Below are 22,064 nucleotides of genomic sequence, written 5' to 3'. Positions count from 1 at the left end.
TGCTTTGTTCACAGCCAAATAGGCTGTGAACAAAGCAGGTTGGCAGTTCTGAGCGTTCTCCTTTGTGAACAAAGCAGACTGGCAGCTCGTAGTGTTTAGGACTCCAGCATGAGTCTGAAATGCTTGCTGCCAGGACTGGTAGGTACCCTTTAAATCAACTGGTGCCAGAAAGTTAAACAGATTTGTAAATCACTTCTAATAAAAAAAAAGAAATCCTAATCCTTCCAGTACTTTTTAGATGCTGTATACTATAGAGGAAATGCTTTTCTTTTTGGATTTCTCTTTTGTCGTGACCACAGTGCTCTCTGCTGACCTCTGCTGTCCATTTTAGGAACTGTCCAGAGCAGGAGAAAATCGACATAGCAAACGTACGCTGCTCTGGACAGTTACTAAAATGGATAGCAGAGGTCAGCAGGGAGCACAGTGGTCGCGACAGAAGAGAAATCCAAAAAAGAAAAGCATTTCCTCTGTAATAGACAGCACCGAAAAAGTACTGGAAGGATTAAAAAATTTTAATAGAAATAATTTACAAATCTGTTTAACTTTCTGGCATCAGTTGATTTAAACATTATTTTTTTTTAAAAGAGAGTACCCCTTTAAAGTTATTGTTAACCTTATAAAAGCCTGAATGTCATGTAAGCACCGCAATCCTAGGACAATAACCAACTTTACTTTCCATTCCTGTACATGAAATACCCACCTAAGGATTGGAGGTAGTAGGAAAATATATATTATTATTAATATTTACAGTGGACCGAGAGTGGCTTTCTCTTTCCTTTATAGGGTAGATAGATCTTTCTTTTTATAGATTTATAGATAGATCTTTCTTTTTCTTTCCTTTATAGATTAAAGGAGTACTCCGGTGGAAAACATTTTACAAGTCAACTGGTGCCAGAAAGTTAAACAGATTTGTAAATGACTTCTATTAAAAAATCTTTACCCTTCCTGTACTTTTTAGCAGCTGTATACTACAGAGGAAATTCAGTTTTTTTTTCTTTTTTGTCTTGTCCACAGTGCTCTCTGCTGACTCCTGATGCCTGTATCAGGAACTGTCCATAGCAGGAGAAAATCCCCATAGCAAACCAATGCTGCTCTGGACAGTTCCTGATATGAACAGAGGTGTCAGCAGAGAGCACAGTGGACAAGACAAAAAAAAATTTAAGAAGAAAAGAATTTCCTCTGTAGCATACAGCTGCTAAAAAGTACTGTAAGGGTAAAGATTTTTTTATTTTTTTAAAGAATGAAAGTAATTTACAAATCTGTTTAACTTTCTGGCACCAGTTCATTAAAAAGAAAAAAAGTTTTCCACCGGAGTACCCCTTTCACAACACAGTGCACTAAATTCTTTGGGCACTGTCCTGATACCACAGCAGATGAGACAAGAACATAATGTCTTATAAAACAAACTACACCCATCCATCACACCCCATGGTGGAAGACAAGATCACCACTGGTCCCTGCCTTATTATAGAATCAGGCAGCCTATAAAAGGTGCCGAACCTGTCGGTCATCACAGTAGGAGTCATCATGATCCAGATCCTCGGTCTTGTGCTGTTGTGGACAGGAGCTGCTGCAGGTAACTTCTAGACCAGTGCATCCCAACCAGGGTGCCTCCAGATGTTGCAAAACTACAACTCCCAGCATGCCTAAACAGCCGAAGTGCTTCCCAACCAGGGTGCCTCCAGTTGTTGCAAAACTGCAACTCCCAGCATGCCTAAACAGCTGAAGTGCTTCCCAACTAGGGTGCCTCCAGCTGTTGCAAAACTACAACTCCCAGCTTGCCTGGATAGCTGAAGTGCTTCCCAACCAGGGTGTCTCCAGCTGTTGCAAAACTACAACTCCCAGAATGCCTGGACAGCCGAAGTGCTCCCCAACTAGGGTGCCTCCAGCTGTTGCAAAAATACAACTCCCAGCATGCCTGGGCAGCCAAAGTGCTTCCCAACCAGGGTGCCTCCAGCTGTGGCAAAACTTCAACTCCCAGCATGCCTAAACAGCCGAAGTGCTTCCCAACGAGGGTGTCTCCAGCTGTTGCAAAACTGCAACTCCCAGCATGCCTAAACAGCCGAAGTGCTTCCCAACTAGGGTGCCTCCAGCTGTTGCAAAACTACAACTCCCAGCTTACCTGGACAGCCGAAGTGCTTCCCAACCAGGGTGCCTCCAGCTGTTGCAAAACTACAACTCCCAGCATGCCTAAACAGCCAAAGTGCTTCCCAACCAGAGTGCCTCCAGCTGTTGCAAAACCACAACTCTCAGCATGCCTGGACAGCCGAAGTGCTTCCCAACTAGGGTGCCTCCAGCTGTTGCAAAACTACAACTCCCAGCTTGCCTGGATAGCCGAAGTGCTTCCTAACCAGGGTGCCTCCAGCTGTTGCAAAACTGCAACTCCCAGCATGCCTGGACAGCTGAAGTGCTTCCCAACCAGCGTGCCTCCAGCTGTTGCAAAACTACAACTCCCAGCATGCCTAAACAGCCGAAGTGCTTCCCAATCAGGGTGCCTCCAGCTGTTGCAAAACTACAGCTCCCAGCATGCCTGGACAGCCGAAGTGCTTCCCAACCAGGGTGCCTCCAGCTGTTGCAAAACTGCAACTCCCAGCATGCCTGGACAGCTGAAGTGCTTCCCAATCAGGGTGCCTCCAGCTGTTGCAAAACTACAGCTCCCAGCATGCCTGGACAGCCGAAGTGCTTCCCAACCAGGGTGCCTCCAGCTGTTGCAAAACTGCAACTCCCAGCATGCCTGGACAGCTGAAGTGCTTCCCAACCAGAGTGCCTCCAGCTGTTGCAAAACTTCAACTCCCAGCATGCCTGGACAGCCTTCGGCTGTCCAGGCATGCTGGGAGTTGTAGTTTTGCAACAGCTGGAGACACCCTGGTTGGGAAGCACTGGTCTAGACTACATTACGGCATTGCTCTTTCTGCACTGTCTCATTGTTTTTCTTCTCAGGACTGCAGTGCTCTAAGATACCAGGGAAGCTGAAGCAGATCGATGCAGGTGCTGGTCAGATTTATGGCGTCAATAAAGATGACAATATCTTCAAACTGATGGGCCAACAATGGAAGCAGGTTCCTGGAAAGCTGGACCATGTGACGGTCGGTGAAGCCGGTATCTGGGGAACCAACAAAGCGAATAATATCTTTAAATTACAAGATAACAAGTGGAAGCAGGTATCAGGTAAGAGGACATCACACTAGCATCCAGATCTACAGACCTAAAGATGTCTTTATACCATCCCTAATGTGAACGGGTGACACTTCAGTCCTCTACAGGACCTTTCACGAGCTTTAGAAAGGTCCTGGAGAGGACTAACATTTTTACCTGCTCCTTTTGATGAAATAAACACATCTTTATTTTTACTTGAACTTTTGGAGTGCTCCTGTGGACTCTTTTGGGGAACTATTTTAAGACTTTGGAACAAGTTTCTATTTTACTGTCTGTGGCCACTCTACTTCACGGTTTTATTCTTGAATGTGCTGCTGTTTTTCTACTATCTATCTATCTATCTATCTATCTATTCCCTCCTCCTTCAAACACTCTATCATAATCCCACTATTGAAAAAACCATCTTTGGACCCGTCCTGTGCAGCCAACTATCGACCAGTCTCAAATCTCCCCTTTATCTCCAAACTCCTGGAACACTTGGTCTACTCCCGCCTTATCTGCTATCTCTCCGAGAACTCTCTCCTTGACCCCTTACAGTCTGGTTTCCGCTCCCTTCACTCCACAGAAACGGCCCTAACCAAAATCGCTAACGATCTTCTGACGGCCAAATCAAATGGTAATTTCTCTTTACTGATTCTCTTGGACCTCTCTGCGGCTTTTGACACTGTGGATCACCAACTCCTCCTCAGTAGTCTCCGCACCATCGGTCTCAAGGACTCTGCTCTCGCCTGGTTTTCCTCCTATCTCTCTGGCCGCTTCTTTAGCGTCTCGTTTTCTGGCTCTACTTCTTCTCCTCTTCCCCTTGCTGTCGGGGTTCCCCAGGGATCGGTCCTGGGTCCTCTACTCTTTTCACTCTACACATCCCCCATTGGAAAAACAATCAGTAGATTTGGTTTCCGGTACCACCTCTACGCTGATGACACCCAACTTTATACCTCCTCCTCCAACATCACCCCTGCACTCCTACAGAATACCAGTGACTGTCTCTCTGCCGTCTCAGACATCACCCCTGCACTCCTACAGAATACCAGTGACTGTCTCTCTGCCGTCTCCATGTCCTCTTTATATCTGAAACGAAATCTTTCGAAAACAGAACTTCTTGTCTTTTCTCCATCAACTGATACTGTACCTAACCCTGACATTTCCATCTCGGTATGTGGGACTACCATAACTCCCGGGCAGCAGGCTCGCTGTCTTGGAGTTATACTTGACTCTGATCTGTCTTTCACTCCCCATATTCAGTCTCTTTCACGTTCTTGTCACCTGCATCTCAAAACTTTTTCAGAATCCGCTCGTTTCTCACGACTGAAACTGCTAAAACTCTCATTATTGCTTTGATTCACTCCCGCCTCGACTACTGTAACTCTTTACTAATAGGCCTTCCTTTCTCCAAACTCTCTCCTCTCCAGTCCATCCTTAATGCTGCAGCCAGACTCATCTTCCTCTCCAGCCGCTACACCGACGCCTCCTCCCTGTGCCAGTCACTACACCGACGCCTCCTCCCTGTGCCAGTCACTACACCGACTCCTCCTCCCTGTGCCAGTCACTACACCGACTCCTCCTCCCTGTGCCAGTCACTACACCGACTCCTCCTCCCTGTGCCAGTCACTACACCGACTCCTCCTCCCTGTGCCAGTCACTACACTGGTTACCAATTCAGTCCAGAATACAGTACAAAATCCTCAGTCTCACACACAAAGCTCTCCACAATGCTGAACCTCCCTACATCTCCTCTCTCATCTCCGTCTACCATCCTACACGTTCTCTCCGATCTGCTAATGATCTCACACTAACATCTTCTATAATCCAAACTTCTCACTCCCGTCTCCAAGACTTCACTTGTGCTGTACCGGTTCTCTGGAATGCTATCCCTCAATCCCTCAGACTCTACAACAACATCCATAGTTTCAAACGTGGCCTAAAAACACATCTCTTCAGACAGGTCTATATCAGTCTCTAATTGGCCTCAACATATCCCCAACATATCCCCCCAACATATCCCCAACATATCCCCAACATATCCTCAATATATCCCCAACATATCCCCAACATATCCCCCAACATATCCCCCAACATATCCCCAACATATCCCCAACATATCCCCAACATATCCCCCAACATATCCTCAACATATCCCCAACATATCCTCAACATATCCCCAACATATCCCCCCAACATATCCCCAACATATCCCCAACATATCCCCAACATATCCTCAATATATCCCCAACATATCCCCAACATATCCTCAATATATCCCCAACATATCCCCAACATATCCCCAACATATCCCCAACATATCCCCAACATATCCCCAACATATCCTCAATATATCCCCAACATATCCCCAACATATCCTCAATATATCCCCAACATATCCCCAACATATCCCCAACATATCCTCAACATATCCCCAACATATCCTCAATATATCCCCACACCTCTTGTTTGAATAGTTATTGTGTAATATTATGTCTGATACTTGTCTTTGTTTGTACTCCATAATTGTAAGCGCTGCGGAATCTGTAGGCGCTATATAAATAAATAAATATCTATCTCATATCTATCTATCTATCTATCTATCTCATATTTTTTTCATATCTATCTCATAACTATATCTATCTATCTCATATCTATCTATCTATCTATCTATCTATCTATCTCATATCTATATCTATCTATCTCATATCTATCTATCTCATATCTATCTATCTCATATCTATCTATCTCATATCTATCTATTTATCTCATATCTATCTATCTATCTCATATCTATGTATCTCATATATATCTATCTATCTACTATCTATCTATCTCATATCTATCTATCTATCTCATATCTATCTATCTCGCTGTTGCCCAACCGGGGTGCCTCCAGCTATTGCAAAACTACAACTTCCAGCATGCCCGGACAGCCTTTGACTGTCCAGGCATGCTGGGAGTTGTAGTTTTGCAACAGCTGGAGGCACCCCGGGTTGGGAAACACAGATCTATCTCATATCTATCTATCTATCTATCTCATATCTATCAATCTCACATCTATCTATCCATCTCATATCTATCTATCTATCTCATATCTATCTGTGGTAACCACGAGTGGAACCCATGACCGCCACTAAGCTGGGGTTAGCTACTTGGTTCTTGGGGGTATTAACCCAGGGTCGGATGGTATTAACCCTTAATGTCACGTGACCCCACTGTAATCTTGGTATCTCCCGGGGTACTACAGGTCCGGGGAACTCCGTCTCCCCACAGGCTAGCAAGGAAAGAATTGACTCCACACTAGGTTGCAGTATAACGGAAGCTTTACTAACTTGAAGATAGGTGGTACAATCTCCACAGCGCTCAACCAAAGTCTCCCAAAGGGTTAACAGACAGTCTCTAGAGGACCACACAGCTTGCAGTGCCTGGACTTGATATTGCATATATGCTTGGCTCTTACGGCCGGACTAGGAGTTTTAGGTCTGCGCTATATTAGGCTTGAGATTAAAGTCACTTACTGAAGTGTCGGTAGATTTGTGGCTTTTCGCCGGAAGATAATGAATTGTCCTTTAGGAATTCTCTGATCAAGGCTGAAGTAAAGGCTTGCTATTAGTTGGGGTTACTTCATGCTTTTCTTATCTCCCTCTCATCTTTGCTCTCACTCCTCTGCGGATTCTCTCTGCTACTCCGGAGCTTCACCTCCTCTGAACTTGCTCGGACCTCCACTCTGTACTCTGAACTCCACACAACTCCTTTACTCCTCCACACCTCTACTCCACAACACCACTCCAGAACTCCTCTACACAGGAAATGTCACCCCTTATAAGGGAAGGCTGAACTAAAGCCCATTGGCCAGGCAGCTGTGGATCATAGAGTTGTCTGTATCCCCTTTAGGATTTACAATAAAGTTTCATACAAGTAATAACATAATATAACACCTTACACAAAAGTTTAGTCTAGCCCTCAGTCCTCCATTCTCACATACCCTGACTAAGCATGAGGTTGCTAGGTAACATACTTAAAGCTACAGACACCTAATAACGGATTGCTAAGTTATAACAGTGCAAATACACATTAGAAATGGTTGAGTCCCTGCAGGGGAGCCCCCAGGACACTGGATGTCTCAATCTGACAGGGCCTAAAATACCTTGACACAATTTACCTGTACTGGGACACCACATATCTATCTCATATCTATCTTTTTATCTTATATCTATCTATCTCATATCTATCTATCTATCTATCTCATATCTATCTATATCATATCTATCAATCTCATATCTATCTATCAATGTCATATCTATCTATCTATCTATCTTCTATCTATATCTATCTATCTATCTCATATCTATCTATCTCATATCTATCTATCATCTATCTATCTCATATATAGCTATCTATCTATCTCATATCTATCTATCTATCTTCTATCTATATCTATCTAACTATCTATCTATCTATCTCATATCTATTTATCTCATATCTATCTATCATCTATCTATCTCATATCTATCTATCTATCTCATATCTATCTATCTATCTCATATATATCTATCAATCTCATATCTATCTATCTATCTCATATCTATCTATCTATCTATCTATCTATCTATCTCATATCTATCTCATATCTATCTATCAATCTCATATCTATCTATCTACCTCATATCTATCTATCTCATATCTATCTATCTCACATCTATCTATCTATCTATCTATCTATCTATCTATCTATCTATCTATCTATCTCATATCTATCTATCTATCTATCTCATATATATCTATCAATCTCATATCTATCTATCTATCTATCTATCTATCTCATATCTATCTATCAATCTCATATCTATCTATCAATCTCATATCTATCTATCTACCTCATATCTATCTATCTATCTATCTATCTATCTATCTAACATCCAATGATTCCACAGCACACAGGAGTTTTTCCAAAAAAGAGAAGGTGGTTTATTCCATTCCCAGTGTTACAAAATAAGTGCTACGTTTCAGCAGCCTCTCACCGCCATTTTCAAGCATGTTCAAGTGACTTATGGGGAGGGTATATATAGCCCCTCCCGTTATTCAGTGTCATTACATAATTCTACATAATTCTACATAATAAAGTGCATATAAGGTATGATTTTCAAGTAAGCACATTATAAAGTGCATCAGTGTATAATCTCACATAAAAACAAGTGCAAATCCAAAAACGTTACAAACAAAGTGCCAGTGCATGTAATACCTTATAAACTAATCCACCTGTGTTTCATAAAAACAATAATAGCAATAATCAGTGGAGGGGGGCGTTGCACATACCATTGTAAACAAAGTACATCGCATCTCCATGCTTGTCCTCCATATTGGCGTGGATCCTCTCTAGTGCGCAGCCGCGCGCCGAATAGGCCGGAAGTTGTAGCTCACATCTTCATCCAATAGTGTAGAAGCTTCCCCGTGGTCATGGAAACTTTCCATACCTTATATGCACTTTATGATGTAGAATTATGTAGAATTATGTAATGACACTGAATAACGGGAGGGGCTATATATACCCTCCCCATAAGTCACTTGAACATGCTTGAAAATGGCGTCGAGAGGCTGCTGAAACGTAGCACTTATTTTGTAACACTGGGAATGGAATAAATCACCTTCTCTTTTTTGGAAAAACTCCTGTGTGCTGTGGAATCATTGGATGTTATATACTGAAGGAGTCCTTGACCTAGACTCTGACCTCTGCGAGCGCCTCTTCATATTTTTTCATTTTTTCTAAATTTGTAGCTGTGCTGTTCTGCTTGGGATTATCTATCTATCTTTATCTGATCCATCTAACATTATCCATGATTTTGTTGCTCTAGGTCGTCTGAAGCAGGTGGACGCAGGTGGGAATAAATTCCTGTCTGGAGTCAATTCAGGGAATTCGGTTTTCTGCCTGAACCAGGATAAAACCGTTTCCAGATCTACATCCTTCTCCTATACCAAACTAGATGGGAGTCTGAAGTATTACAGCTGTGGCCTTAATGGCTGCTGGGGTATCACTCCCACCAATGACATAATGTACCGCTACGATGTGAAGCCCACCGAATGCAGGGGAAGTCACTGGAAGAAGGTCAATGGCAAATTGGTCATGGTGGAGGTCGGCTCAGATGGCTCAGTGTATGGTGTGAACTCCGAGGGAACTGCATTTAAAAGGTAAAAGCTTTGTAGACATTGTATATCACTATTATACATGGTATATAAACAGGATGTGGCGGTATAGTGACTGACACCATAGAGCCATACGATTGATTCCTAGAGTCATTAGTATAATATTCTGCAGCTACAACCAGGATCAGCTCAGAGAATACGGATTTATACGGCTAATATTAATGAGAGCGAACAAATCTATGTGCAGGGCTCCCCTAGTGGTGGATGCAAGTAGCAGCTATGAGAGAATCGTTCAAATTAGAGAAGCAATTAATTGTACACTACATAAGATTCACTTATGGGATATGCTGTATATATAATGTGAGGGGTGGAGTCACTTATGGGGTATACTGTATATATAATGTGAGGGGTGGAGTCACTTATGGGATATACTGTATATATAATGTGAGGGGTGGAGTCACTTATGGGATATACTGTATATATAATGTGAGGGGTGGAGTCACTTATGGGATATACTGTATATATAATGTGAGGGGTGGAGTCACTTATGGGAGATACTGTATATAATGTGAGGGGTGGAGTCACTTATGGGAGATACTATATATAATGTGAGGGGTGGACTCACTTATGGGAGATACTATATATATAATGTGAGGGGTGGACTCACTTATGGGATATACTGTATATATAATGGGAGGGGTGGACTCACTTATGGGATATACTGTATATATAATGTGAGGGGTGGACTCACTTATGGGAGATACTGTATATATAATGTGAGGGGTGGAGTCACTTATGGGATATACTGTATATATAATGTGAGGGGTGGACTCACTTATGGGATATACTGTATATAATGTGAGGGGTGGAGTCACTTATGGGATATACTGTATATATAATGTGAGGGGTGGAGTCACTTATGGGAGATACTGTATATATAATGTGAGGGGTGGACTCACTTATAGGATATACTGTATATATAATGTGAGGGGTGGACTCACTTATGGGATATACTGTATATATAATGTGAAGGGTGGAGTCACTTATGGGATATACTGTATATATAATGTGAGGGGTGGACTCACTTATGGGATATACTGTATATATAATGTGAGGGGTGGACTCACTTATGGGATATACTGTATATATAATGTGAGGGGTGGACTCACTTATGGGATATACTGTATATATAATGTGAGGGGTGGAGTCACTTATGGGATATACTGTATATATAATGTGAGGGGTGGAGTCACTTATGGGATATACTGTATATAATGTGAGGGGTGGAGTCACTTATGGGATATAATGTACATAATGTGAGGGGTGGAGTCACTTATGGGATATACTGTATATAATGTGAGGGGTGGACTCACTTATGGGATATACTGTATATAATGTGAGGAGTGGACTCACTTATGGGGGATACTGTATATAATGTGAGGGGTGGAGTCACTTATGGGAGATACTGTATATAATGTGAGGGGTGGACTCACTTATGGGATATACTGTATATATAATGTGAGGGGTGGAGTCACTTATGGGAGATATTGTATATATAATGTGAGGGGTGGATTCACTTATGGGATATACTGTATATAATGTGAGGAGTGGACTCACTTATGGGGGATACTGTATATAATGTGAGGGGTGGAGTCACTTATGGGATATACTGTATATAATGTGAGGGGTGGAGTCACTTATGGGATATACTGTATATAATGTGAGGGGTGGACTCACTTATGGGAGATACTGTATATAATGTGAGGGGTGGACTCACTTATGGGATATACTGTATATAATGTGAGGGGTGGACTCACTTATGGGAGATACTGTATAAAATGTGAGGGGTGGAGTCACTTATGGGAGATACTGTATATAATGTGAGGGGTGGACTCACTTATGGTATATACTGTATATATAATGTGAGGGGTGGACTCACTCATGGGATATACTGTATATAATGTGAGGGGTGGACTCACTTATAGGAGATACTGTATATAATGTGAGGGGTGGACTCACTTATGGGATATACTGTATATATATAATGTGAGGGGTGGAGTCACTTATGGGATATACTGTATATAATGTGAGGGGTGAAGTCACTTATGGGATATACTGTATATAATGTGAGGGGTGGAGTCACTTATGGGATATACTGTATATATAATGTGAGGGGTGGAGTCACTTATGGGATATACTGTATATATAATGGGAGGGGTGGACTCACTTATGGGATATACTGTATATATAATGGGAGGAGTGGACTCACTTATGGGAGATACTGTATATAATGTGAGGGGTGGAGTCACTTATGGGATATACTGTATATATAATGTGAGGGGTGGACTCACTTATGGGAGATACTGTATATATAATGTGAGGGGTGGACTCACTTATGGGATATACTGTATATATAATGGGAGGGGTGGACTCACTTATGGGAGATACTGTATATAATGTGAGGGGTGGAGTCACTTATGGGATATACTGTATATATAATGTGAGGGGTGGACTCACTTATGGAAGATACTGTATATATAATGTGAGGGGCGGACTCACTTATGGGAGATACTGTATATAATGTGAGGGGTGGACTCACTTATGGGAGATACTGTATATAATGTGAGGGGTGGACTCCCTTATGGTATATACTGTATATATAATGTGAGGGGTGGAGTCACTTACGGGATATACTGTATATATAATGTGAGGGGTGGACTCACTTATGGGATATACTGTATATATAATGTGAGGGGTGGACTCACTTATGGGATATACTGTATATATAATGTGAGGGGTGGACTCACTTATGGGATATACTGTAAATATAATGTGAGGGGTGGAGTCACTTATGGGAGATACTGTATATATAATGTGAGGGGTGGAGTCACTTATGGGATATACTGTATATATAATGTGAGGGGTGGAGTCACTTATGGGATATACTGTATATATAATGTGAGGGGTGGACTCACTTATGGGATATACTGTATATAATGTGAGGGGTGGACTCACTTATGGGATATACTGTATATAATGTGAGGGGTGGAGTCACTTATGGGATATACTGTATATATAATGTGAGGGGTGGAGTCACTTATGGGAGATACTGTATATATAATGTGAGGGGTGGACTCACTTATAGGATATACTGTATATATAATGTGAGGGGTGGACTCACTTATGGGATATACTGTATATATAATGTGAAGGGTGGAGTCACTTATGGGATATACTGTATATATAATGTGAGGGGTGGACTCACTTATGGGATATACTGTATATATAATGTGAGGGGTGGACTCACTTATGGGATATACTGTATATATAATGTGAGGGGTGGACTCACTTATGGGATATACTGTATATATAATGTGAGGGGTGGAGTCACTTATGGGATATACTGTATATATAATGTGAGGGGTGGAGTCACTTATGGGATATACTGTATATAATGTGAGGGGTGGAGTCACTTATGGGATATAATGTACATAATGTGAGGGGTGGAGTCACTTATGGGATATACTGTATATAATGTGAGGGGTGGACTCACTTATGGGATATACTGTATATAATGTGAGGAGTGGACTCACTTATGGGGGATACTGTATATAATGTGAGGGGTGGAGTCACTTATGGGAGATACTGTATATAATGTGAGGGGTGGACTCTCTTATGGGATATACTGTATATATAATGTGAGGGGTGGAGTCACTTATGGGAGATATTGTATATATAATGTGAGGGGTGGATTCACTTATGGGATATACTGTATATAATGTGAGGAGTGGACTCACTTATGGGGGATACTGTATATAATGTGAGGGGTGGAGTCACTTATGGGATATACTGTATATAATGTGAGGGGTGGAGTCACTTATGGGATATACTGTATATAATGTGAGGGGTGGACTCACTTATGGGAGATACTGTATATAATGTGAGGGGTGGACTCACTTATGGGATATACTGTATATAATGTGAGGGGTGGACTCACTTATGGGAGATACTGTATAAAATGTGAGGGGTGGAGTCACTTATGGGAGATACTGTATATAATGTGAGGGGTGGACTCACTTATGGTATATACTGTATATATAATGTGAGGGGTGGACTCACTCATGGGATATACTGTATATAATGTGAGGGGTGGACTCACTTATAGGAGATACTGTATATAATGTGAGGGGTGGACTCACTTATGGGATATACTGTATATATATAATGTGAGGGGTGGAGTCACTTATGGGATATACTGTATATAATGTGAGGGGTGAAGTCACTTATGGGATATACTGTATATAATGTGAGGGGTGGAGTCACTTATGGGATATACTGTATATATAATGTGAGGGGTGGAGTCACTTATGGGATATACTGTATATATAATGGGAGGGGTGGACTCACTTATGGGATATACTGTATATATAATGGGAGGAGTGGACTCACTTATGGGAGATACTGTATATAATGTGAGGGGTGGAGTCACTTATGGGATATACTGTATATATAATGTGAGGGGTGGACTCACTTATGGGAGATACTGTATATATAATGTGAGGGGTGGACTCACTTATGGGATATACTGTATATATAATGGGAGGGGTGGACTCACTTATGGGAGATACTGTATATAATGTGAGGGGTGGAGTCACTTATGGGATATACTGTATATATAATGTGAGGGGTGGACTCACTTATGGAAGATACTGTATATATAATGTGAGGGGCGGACTCACTTATGGGAGATACTGTATATAATGTGAGGGGTGGACTCACTTATGGGATATACTGTATATATAATGTGAGGGGTGGACTCACTTATGGGATATACTGTAAATATAATGTGAGGGGTGGAGTCACTTATGGGAGATACTGTATATATAATGTGAGGGGTGGAGTCACTTATGGGATATACTGTATATATAATGTGAGGGGTGGAGTCACTTATGGGATATACTGTATATATAATGTGAGGGGTGGACTCACTTATGGGATATACTGTATATAATGTGAGGGGTGGACTCTCTTATGGGAGATACTGTATATATAATGTGAGGGGTCGAGTCACTTATGGGATATACTGTATATATAATGTGAGGGGTGGACTCACTTATGGGATATACTGTATATAATGTGAGGGGTGGACTCACTTATGGGGGATACTGTATATAATGTGAGGGGTGGAGTCACTTATGGGAGATACTGTATATAATGTGAGGGGTGGATTTACTTATGGGATATACTGTATATAATGTGAGGGGTGGAGTCACTTATGGGATATACTGTATATATAATGTGAGGGGTGGACTCTCTTATGGGATATACTGTATATATAATGTGAGGGGTGGACTCTCTTATGGGATATACTGTATATATAATGTGAGGGGTGGACTCACTTATGGGATATACTGTATATAATGTGAGGAGTGGACTCACTTATGGGATATACTGTATATAATGTGAGGGGTGGATTTACTTATGGGATATACTGTATATAATGTGAGGGGTGGACTCACTTATGGGATATACTGTATATAATGTGAGGGGTGGACTCACTTATGGGATATACTGTATATATAATGTGAGGGGTGGACTCACTTATGGGATATACTGTATATAATGTGAGGGGTGGACTCACTTATGGGATATACTGTATATATAATGTGAGGGGTGGAGTCACTTATGGGATATACTGTATATAATGTGAGGGGTGGACTCACTTATGGGATATACTGTATATATAATGTGAGGGGTGGAATCACTTATGGGAGATACTGTATATATAATGTGAGGGGTGGAGTCACTTATGGGATATACTGTATATAATGTGAGGGGTGGACTCACTTATGGGAGATACTGTATATAATGTGAGGGGTGGAGTCACTTATGGGATATACTGTATATATAATGTGAGGGGTGGACTCCCTTATGGTATATACTGTATATATAATGTGAGGGGTGGAGTCACTTATGGGAGATACTGTATATAATGTGAGGGGTGGACTCTCTTATGGGATATACTGTATATATAATGTGAGGGGTGGACTCTCTTATGGGATATACTGTATATATAATGTGAGGGGTGGACTCTCTTATGGGATATACTGTATATATAATGTGAGGGGTGGAGTCACTTATGGGATATACCGTATATATAATGTGAGGGGTGGACTCTCTTATGGGATATACTGTATATATAATGTGAGGGGTGGACTCTCTTATGGGATATACTGTATATATAATGTGAGGGGTGGACTCTTTTATGGGATATACTGTATATATAATGTGAGGGGTGGACTCTCTTATGGGATATACTGTATATATAATGTGAGGGGTGGAGTCACTTATGGGAGATACTGTATATATAATGTGACGGGTGGACTCTCTTATGGTATATACTGTATATATAATGTGAGGGGTGGACTCTCTTATGGGATATACTGTATATATAATGTGAGGGGTGGACTCTCTTATGGGATATACTGTATATATAATGTGAGGGGTGGAGTCACTTATGGGAGATACTGTATATATAATGTGAGGGGTGGACTCTCTTATGGGATATACTGTATATAATGTGAGGGGTGGACTCACTTATGGGAGATACTGTATATATAATGTGAGGGGTGGACTCACTTATGGGAGATACTGTATATATAATGTGAGGGGTGGAGTCACTTATGGGAGATACTGTATATATAATGTGAGGGGTGGAGTCACTTATGGGAGATACTGTATATATAATGGGAGGGGTGGACTCACTTATGGGATATACTGTATATATAATGTGAGGGGTGGACTCTCTTATGGGATATACTGTATATATAATGTGAGGGGTGGACTCTCTTATGGGATATACTGTATATATAATGTGAGGGGTGGAGTCACTTATGGGAGATGCTGTAGCTATAACGCGGCTGTCGTAATCAATATACCACCATTGTAGATCTAAGTGGCCTCTCCTTTCTATTTCAGGGAAGGGATCTCGGCTAAAATGCCTACTGGAAACTCTTGGTCCCGGCTGAATGTCCCCGGCACTTTCCGACACGTTTCTACTGATGGGGGAGTCGTGTGGCTTCTCAACCAGAATGGAGACATCCAGAAATGCATAGTCTAAGGCTCCTGAGAGCCAACCTGGTGGTGAGGTCATATGATCACACAACATAAAACCAATATAAAAATATAAAATGATAGAAAATATTGATTAAAACATAAAATAAGTTTTAAAAACCCACAACGCTTTGTTTTCTGTAATATCTATTGCATGAAATAAAACCTGCTTGTTAATGCAAAACCATTTACTGTATGTATTTTTTTCGACGCTTCAAACCAGTTCCCTAAAAATCTAGAGCAGGGGTTGCCAAGTTTAATATTTGTCTTCCTACAAGGAGAGATCGGCCATACACTGATGACTTGGGTCTGCCTGCACCCAGGACTGAAATAAAGTCTATGCGATATGCAATGTAGTTCTTCACTTACAGACTGATGCAATTTATGACGCCCGCCATTCCAAGCAGGGCCAGCCATAAATGGTTACAGTCAGCGCCAATCAATGATTCCACATACACTGCTGACACCAACCAAATATGCTACTGCTATAGCCGATGCCGGCCACAAATACCCTCTATGAAGGTGAAGGACACACAGATAGCAGCAACAGTCAAATATGCTTCAACATAAACAAAAAATGGTGATCAGCTTAAAGGGGTACTCCACTGGAAAAACATATATTTTTTTTTTAAATCAACTGGTGCCAGAAAGTAAAACAGATTTGTAAATGACTTCTATTTAAAAATCGTAATCCTTCCAGTACTTATCAGCTGCTTTTATGCTCCACAGGAAGTTCTTTTCTTTTCAATTTCCTTTGTGTCTGACCACAGTGCTCTCTGCTGACACCTCTGTCCATGTCAGGAACTTGGTTTGCTATGGGGAACAGGTTTGTTATGGGGATTTGCTCCTACTCTGGACAGTTCCTAAAATGGACAGAGGTGTCAGCAGAGAGCACTGTGGTCAGGCAGAAAGGAAATTCAAAAAGAAATGAACTTCCTGTGCATCATAACTGCAACTGATAAATACTGGAAGGATTAAGATTTTTTTAATAGAAGTAAATTACAAATCTGTTTAACTTTCTGGCACCAGTTGATAAAAAAAAAAGTTTTCCAGTGGAGTACCCCTTTAAAGAGGTATTCCAGGATTTTGTTTTTCAGCCTTTGGGCCCATGATGCCAAGTTATATTACAGCGTAACATGCTTCTATTACCTCCGAGTGGCACTTTGTCTCATTTTCATGAAGAGGACCCACACCCGTAAGTGCTGTAGGGCAAAACTTTTAATTTTAATGTTGTGCCTGACCTTTCCCAGCATTCCATGTGGCCAGAGACAATATGTCATAGATCACATGATCTCCAGGGTGGCGTGGCTATGCTGCAGTGTATTGGTGGATAAGAGGTTGAAAGGGATATACTAAAGAAATGCTATCCACCTATCTATTGCAGCATAGCCATGCCCCCTGGAGACCATGTGACTAATGACATTTTGTCTCTGGCTGCATGGAATGTGGCAAAGGTCAGCAACAATAGTAAAATAAAAAGACTTGCACTACAACACTTCTGGATGTGGGTCTCGTGCATGAAAACAGGACAAAGCAGTCCTGTTGACCAACAAGATTTCTGATCCAGTTGGTTTGCTCGAAAAGAAACTCTTAAGTCTAGAGCTTAATAAATAGTGTTGAGCGAACTGATCGTGGCGACCTGGATTTGATCCGAACTTTAGGTTTTGCTCGGCTCACTGAACTTTAGTACTTTTGCCACTTTGGTTGCCGTGAACCAGTAAAAGAGTAAAAAAATACGTAAAAAGCTGGTGGAGCAGTGGGCAGTAGGTAGTAGTATTAATATTCCTCTTTAGATATTACCAATAGCAGCAACCTTTAGGTAGTAGTAGTAGCAGCCCCCTTAGGTAGTAGTAGTAGCGGCCCCCTTAGGTAGTAGTAGTAGCCGCCCCCTTAGGAAGTAGTAGTAGCGGCCTTCTTAGGTAGTAGTAGTAGCAGCCCCCTTAGGTAGTAGTAGTAGCAGCCCCCTTAGGTAGTAGTAGTAGCAGCCCCCTTAGGTAGTAGTAGTAGCAGCCCCCTTAGGTAGTAGTAGTAGCAGCCCCCTTAGGTAGTAGTAGTAGCCGCCCCCTTAGGTAGTAGTAGTAGCAGCCCCCTTAGGTAGTAGTAGTAGCCGCCCCCTTAGGAAGTAGTAGTAGCGGCCTCCTTAGGTAGTAGTAGTAGTAGCAGCCCCCTTAGGTAGTAGTAGTAGCCACCCCCTTAGGTAGTAGTAGTAGCAGCCCCCTTAGGTAGTTGCAGTAGCCGCCCCCTTAGGTAGTAGTAGTAGCAGCCCCCTTAGGTAGTAGTAGTAGCAGCCCCCTTAGGTAGTAGTAGTAGCGGCCTCCTTAGGTAGTAGTAGTAGCGGCCTCCTTTAGGTAGTACTAGTAGCGGCCTCCTTTAGCTAGTAGCAGTAGTAGTAGTAGTGGCCCCATTTAGGTAGTAGTAGTGGTCCCCTTTAGGTAGTAGTAGTAGTAGCAGTACCCCTTTTTGGCAGTAGTAGTATCAGGAACACAGGACATGGGGCATTATATGTGGGGGTCACAGGACAGGGGGTATTATGTATGAGGGGAACATGACGGGGGGGGGGATTATATGTGGGGGCACATGACAGCCCACCCCTGTCATGTGCCCATATAATGCCCCCCTGACTTATAATAACCCCTGTCCTGTGCCCCTCACATATATTGCCCCCTGTCCAGTGCCCCTCACATATAATGCCCCATGTCCTGCCCCCTCAGGGGGCATTATATGTGAGGGGCAAAGGACATGGGGCATTATATGTGAGGGGCACAGGACAGAGGGTATTATAAGTCAGGGGGGCATTATATGGGCACATGACAGGGAGGGATGTCATGTGCCCCCATATATAATCCCCCCTGTCCTGTGTTCCTCACATACAATACCCCCCTGATATGTGCCCCTAACTTATATTTGCCCCCCTCACTTATAATATGCCCGTCCATCCATACAGCGCCCGAGCAGTGCTCACCTTTCTCACACACTGCTACATTCTTGTACTGTGAGTGAGAGCTGCGGGGACGTGATCTCCGGGCGCCGGCGCGATGATGTGATGTCATCCGGCTGACCTGCCGTGGATGGCGTCCCCGCGGCTCTCACTCCCACTGCAAGAATGACGCAGCGTGAGAAAGATGAGGGAGTGGAGGAGCGGGACAGCTGACAGCTCCCTCTCCGCCATACTGTAAGCTGTCCGTCAATTGCTCCGCACGGCAAAACAAGGCGTGCACACGAATCGTGGGACTTCAGTGACTGAAGTCCCGCGATTCGTGCGCACGCCTTGTTTTGCGCATTATTGGCTTTATCGGCAGGTTAGAAGCCGATACCGGGAAAAAACGTGAATATCGGCCGATAATCGGTCGATCCCTAGTCCTATGTCTTGTGGCTGCTTGCATATTGCCGGCGGCCACAAGAGTGAAGAGCCAATGGCCATCATAAAAGTTCTGACCCACATGAAATAAAATAAACTGATGGCAGAGGAGGCTGCCAAGGCTGTAGGCTGCAGTTATGGTATAGAGTGTACAGGTGAATGGGGAAGTGTGGATCTGTCTGTTCAGGTCACTACAGGACCGGCTCTGCATGCTAAGAGAGACCTATGGAAGAAGAAAGAGATAGTACAGGGTGAGGACGGCATCTGGAGAGTTGGTAAAAAATACTGGGTGTGCCAAGAGCCTTGTACTCCATGGCAGCTTATACGTGGCCACGTATACTAAGCAAAGGGAAACATTTCTAGTGTAGTATCCTTACATTGGGACCTCAGAATTCAATAATGCGGAAATTTTGTTTGTACAGATTTGCATTATTTGTATCTTTTACGACCTAGGTAAAACAATAAAGGTACCTGTTCTGTCTGAGACACCACATAACCATCTTACGTTTTTCAAACACTATGAGTGGACTTCATCTAACTACCTAAGGGGAACCTATATGAATATGTCCTTGTCTACCGGCACTGATTTTGGCCCCTGCAGGCCGGTTTGTAGCGTTGATATAGGCTGGCTAGGTAAGCAAATTTCGGAAAAATTGCATTGTCTTCCAAAAAGCTTGAAAATTTAGTTTCATTGTTCTTGAAGAAGCCATTCATTTTGTAGCTCAAATACTACTATTCTTAATTGGAGAAGATCTTCTATAATACAATGAACCATATTGGGGGTGACCTCAAGCATTTCTATCAGGGCAGCATCAATCGATTTGGAGACAAGATCTTCGTGGTGAAGATAATACTGGGTAGTTATAGTTTAAGGATTTTCATCTTTCTTCTAAAGTGTGACAAAAATTGTCAGTTGAGCCAACCATTGTGGGAAAGCCATTTGTACATATCCCAATGTAGTGATTCCAAGAAGATTGCATAAGGTGAGCGACCATACACAAGATAGAAGGAGGTTGATGGTTGAACATTGGTTGAGTCAAAAATTGCCTGATGAATGATTGTTTCTTTAATGCACCCAGATACATTTTAGTCCACAATGATGTCAGCATACACAACCCACTGGTAGAGAACCGCCCTGCATCCTCTAGTGGCCACAAGAAGAAGCTGGAAGATACCAATGACTGTGGGTGAAACCAAGGTGAATATGTCTTTTTTTTTCTCCTGGGGGGTCATTTCAACAGGGAGAAGCTTATATACAGGGGAAAAGCTAACTAGAGGGGGGCAAGTAAACTATTGAGGGCACCTATATATAGAGAGCAAGCTAACTACAGAAGAAAAGCTAACTACAGGGGAGCCCTATGTACAGAGGGAAAGCTACTTACAGGGCAAACTAACTATAGATATAGAGATCCCTATATACAGGGGGCAAGTTAACTACAGGGTAAAAGCTAATTACAAGAGGAGCCCTATATACAGGGGAAAGCTACCTACAGGTCCAAGCTAACTACAGAGAATCCCAATATACAGAGGACAAGCTTACTACAAGGGGAAAGCTAACTACACTCGACCCCCATATACTTTCTCTTTTATTTACAAAATGCACAAAGGCCAAAATAACATGGAGGGGCAAAATTATTTGCAGGTACTGGGCATTTGATCCAGTAGGTCAGGTCCAGTAGTGGGTCGAAATTGTTCTTGGCCTCAATAATGGTCAGGGTCCCATTTCCTACCACTATAGCTGTACTAACACAATATCTTAAAGCAGAATGTCAAATTTTTCTATTCTTTTTATTTTACAGAAGCTGGAAACCTCTTGTGGCCAGGGACGTGCACACGTAGACTCAAAAGGGGCTTAAGCCCCTGCCCTTTTAATGCATCTGCCCTATGATGCCCTCTCTGATTGGGAACTCCATGGAATGATGTAGGTTTCATTTAGCTGAAATGACTGCCAGAGGTCCCTTACCTCAGGAATTGTGTTTTGTTATCAAACGTAAGGTTTTTATAAACCTTCTTTTTAATAATTAGTGACATTTTTTGTACTTGTACCCCTGCCCCCCAAAATGTCTGTGCACGTCTCTGCTAGTGGCCATGGGTCCTTGGGTCCTGTCGTAATGCACATAAGTTAATAGAACACCACATCAAATGAAACAAGCTAAATCCTATACAACAAACTACAACAATTTACCACACCCCAGGGGGCAGGAGAACATCACCACTAGTCCCTCCCCTGCCTAATGTGATATGTGACACATGGAGGGATTAAGGCGACAAATAAAAGGTTCCGAACCTGTTGGTCATCACAGTAGGAGTCATC

At 42.3% G+C, this 22,064-nt stretch overlaps 1 protein-coding gene across 3 annotated transcripts in view; it reads left to right on the top strand.

Annotated features, from left to right (window-relative positions):
* The window catches only part of LOC130294198 (fish-egg lectin-like), a 36,292-nt gene extending 19,730 nt beyond the window's left edge, over positions 1–16,562 (top strand). For 2 of the 3 annotated variants that reach the window (XM_056543740.1, XM_056543739.1), the window contains exons 2-4: positions 2,941–3,168; positions 8,991–9,324; positions 16,258–16,562. In XM_056543740.1, coding sequence (XP_056399715.1) covers positions 2,941–3,168; positions 8,991–9,324; positions 16,258–16,399 — 704 coding nt within the window. In that variant the 3' untranslated portion in view covers positions 16,400–16,562. Of the gene's footprint in view, positions 1–1,441; positions 1,577–2,940; positions 3,169–8,990; positions 9,325–16,257 lie in introns of those variants that run through there. The other variant, XM_056543741.1, reaches the window with a different exon arrangement.
* Positions 16,563–22,064: the final 5,502 nt, after the last annotated feature.

The sequence above is a fragment of the Hyla sarda genome, chromosome 10 (assembly GCF_029499605.1).
Source record: "Hyla sarda isolate aHylSar1 chromosome 10, aHylSar1.hap1, whole genome shotgun sequence".
In the NCBI taxonomy this organism is placed as follows: domain Eukaryota; kingdom Metazoa; phylum Chordata; class Amphibia; order Anura; family Hylidae; genus Hyla; species Hyla sarda.
Note: the sequence above shows the minus strand (reverse complement) of the source record. Positions and strands in the feature narration are given on the sequence as shown.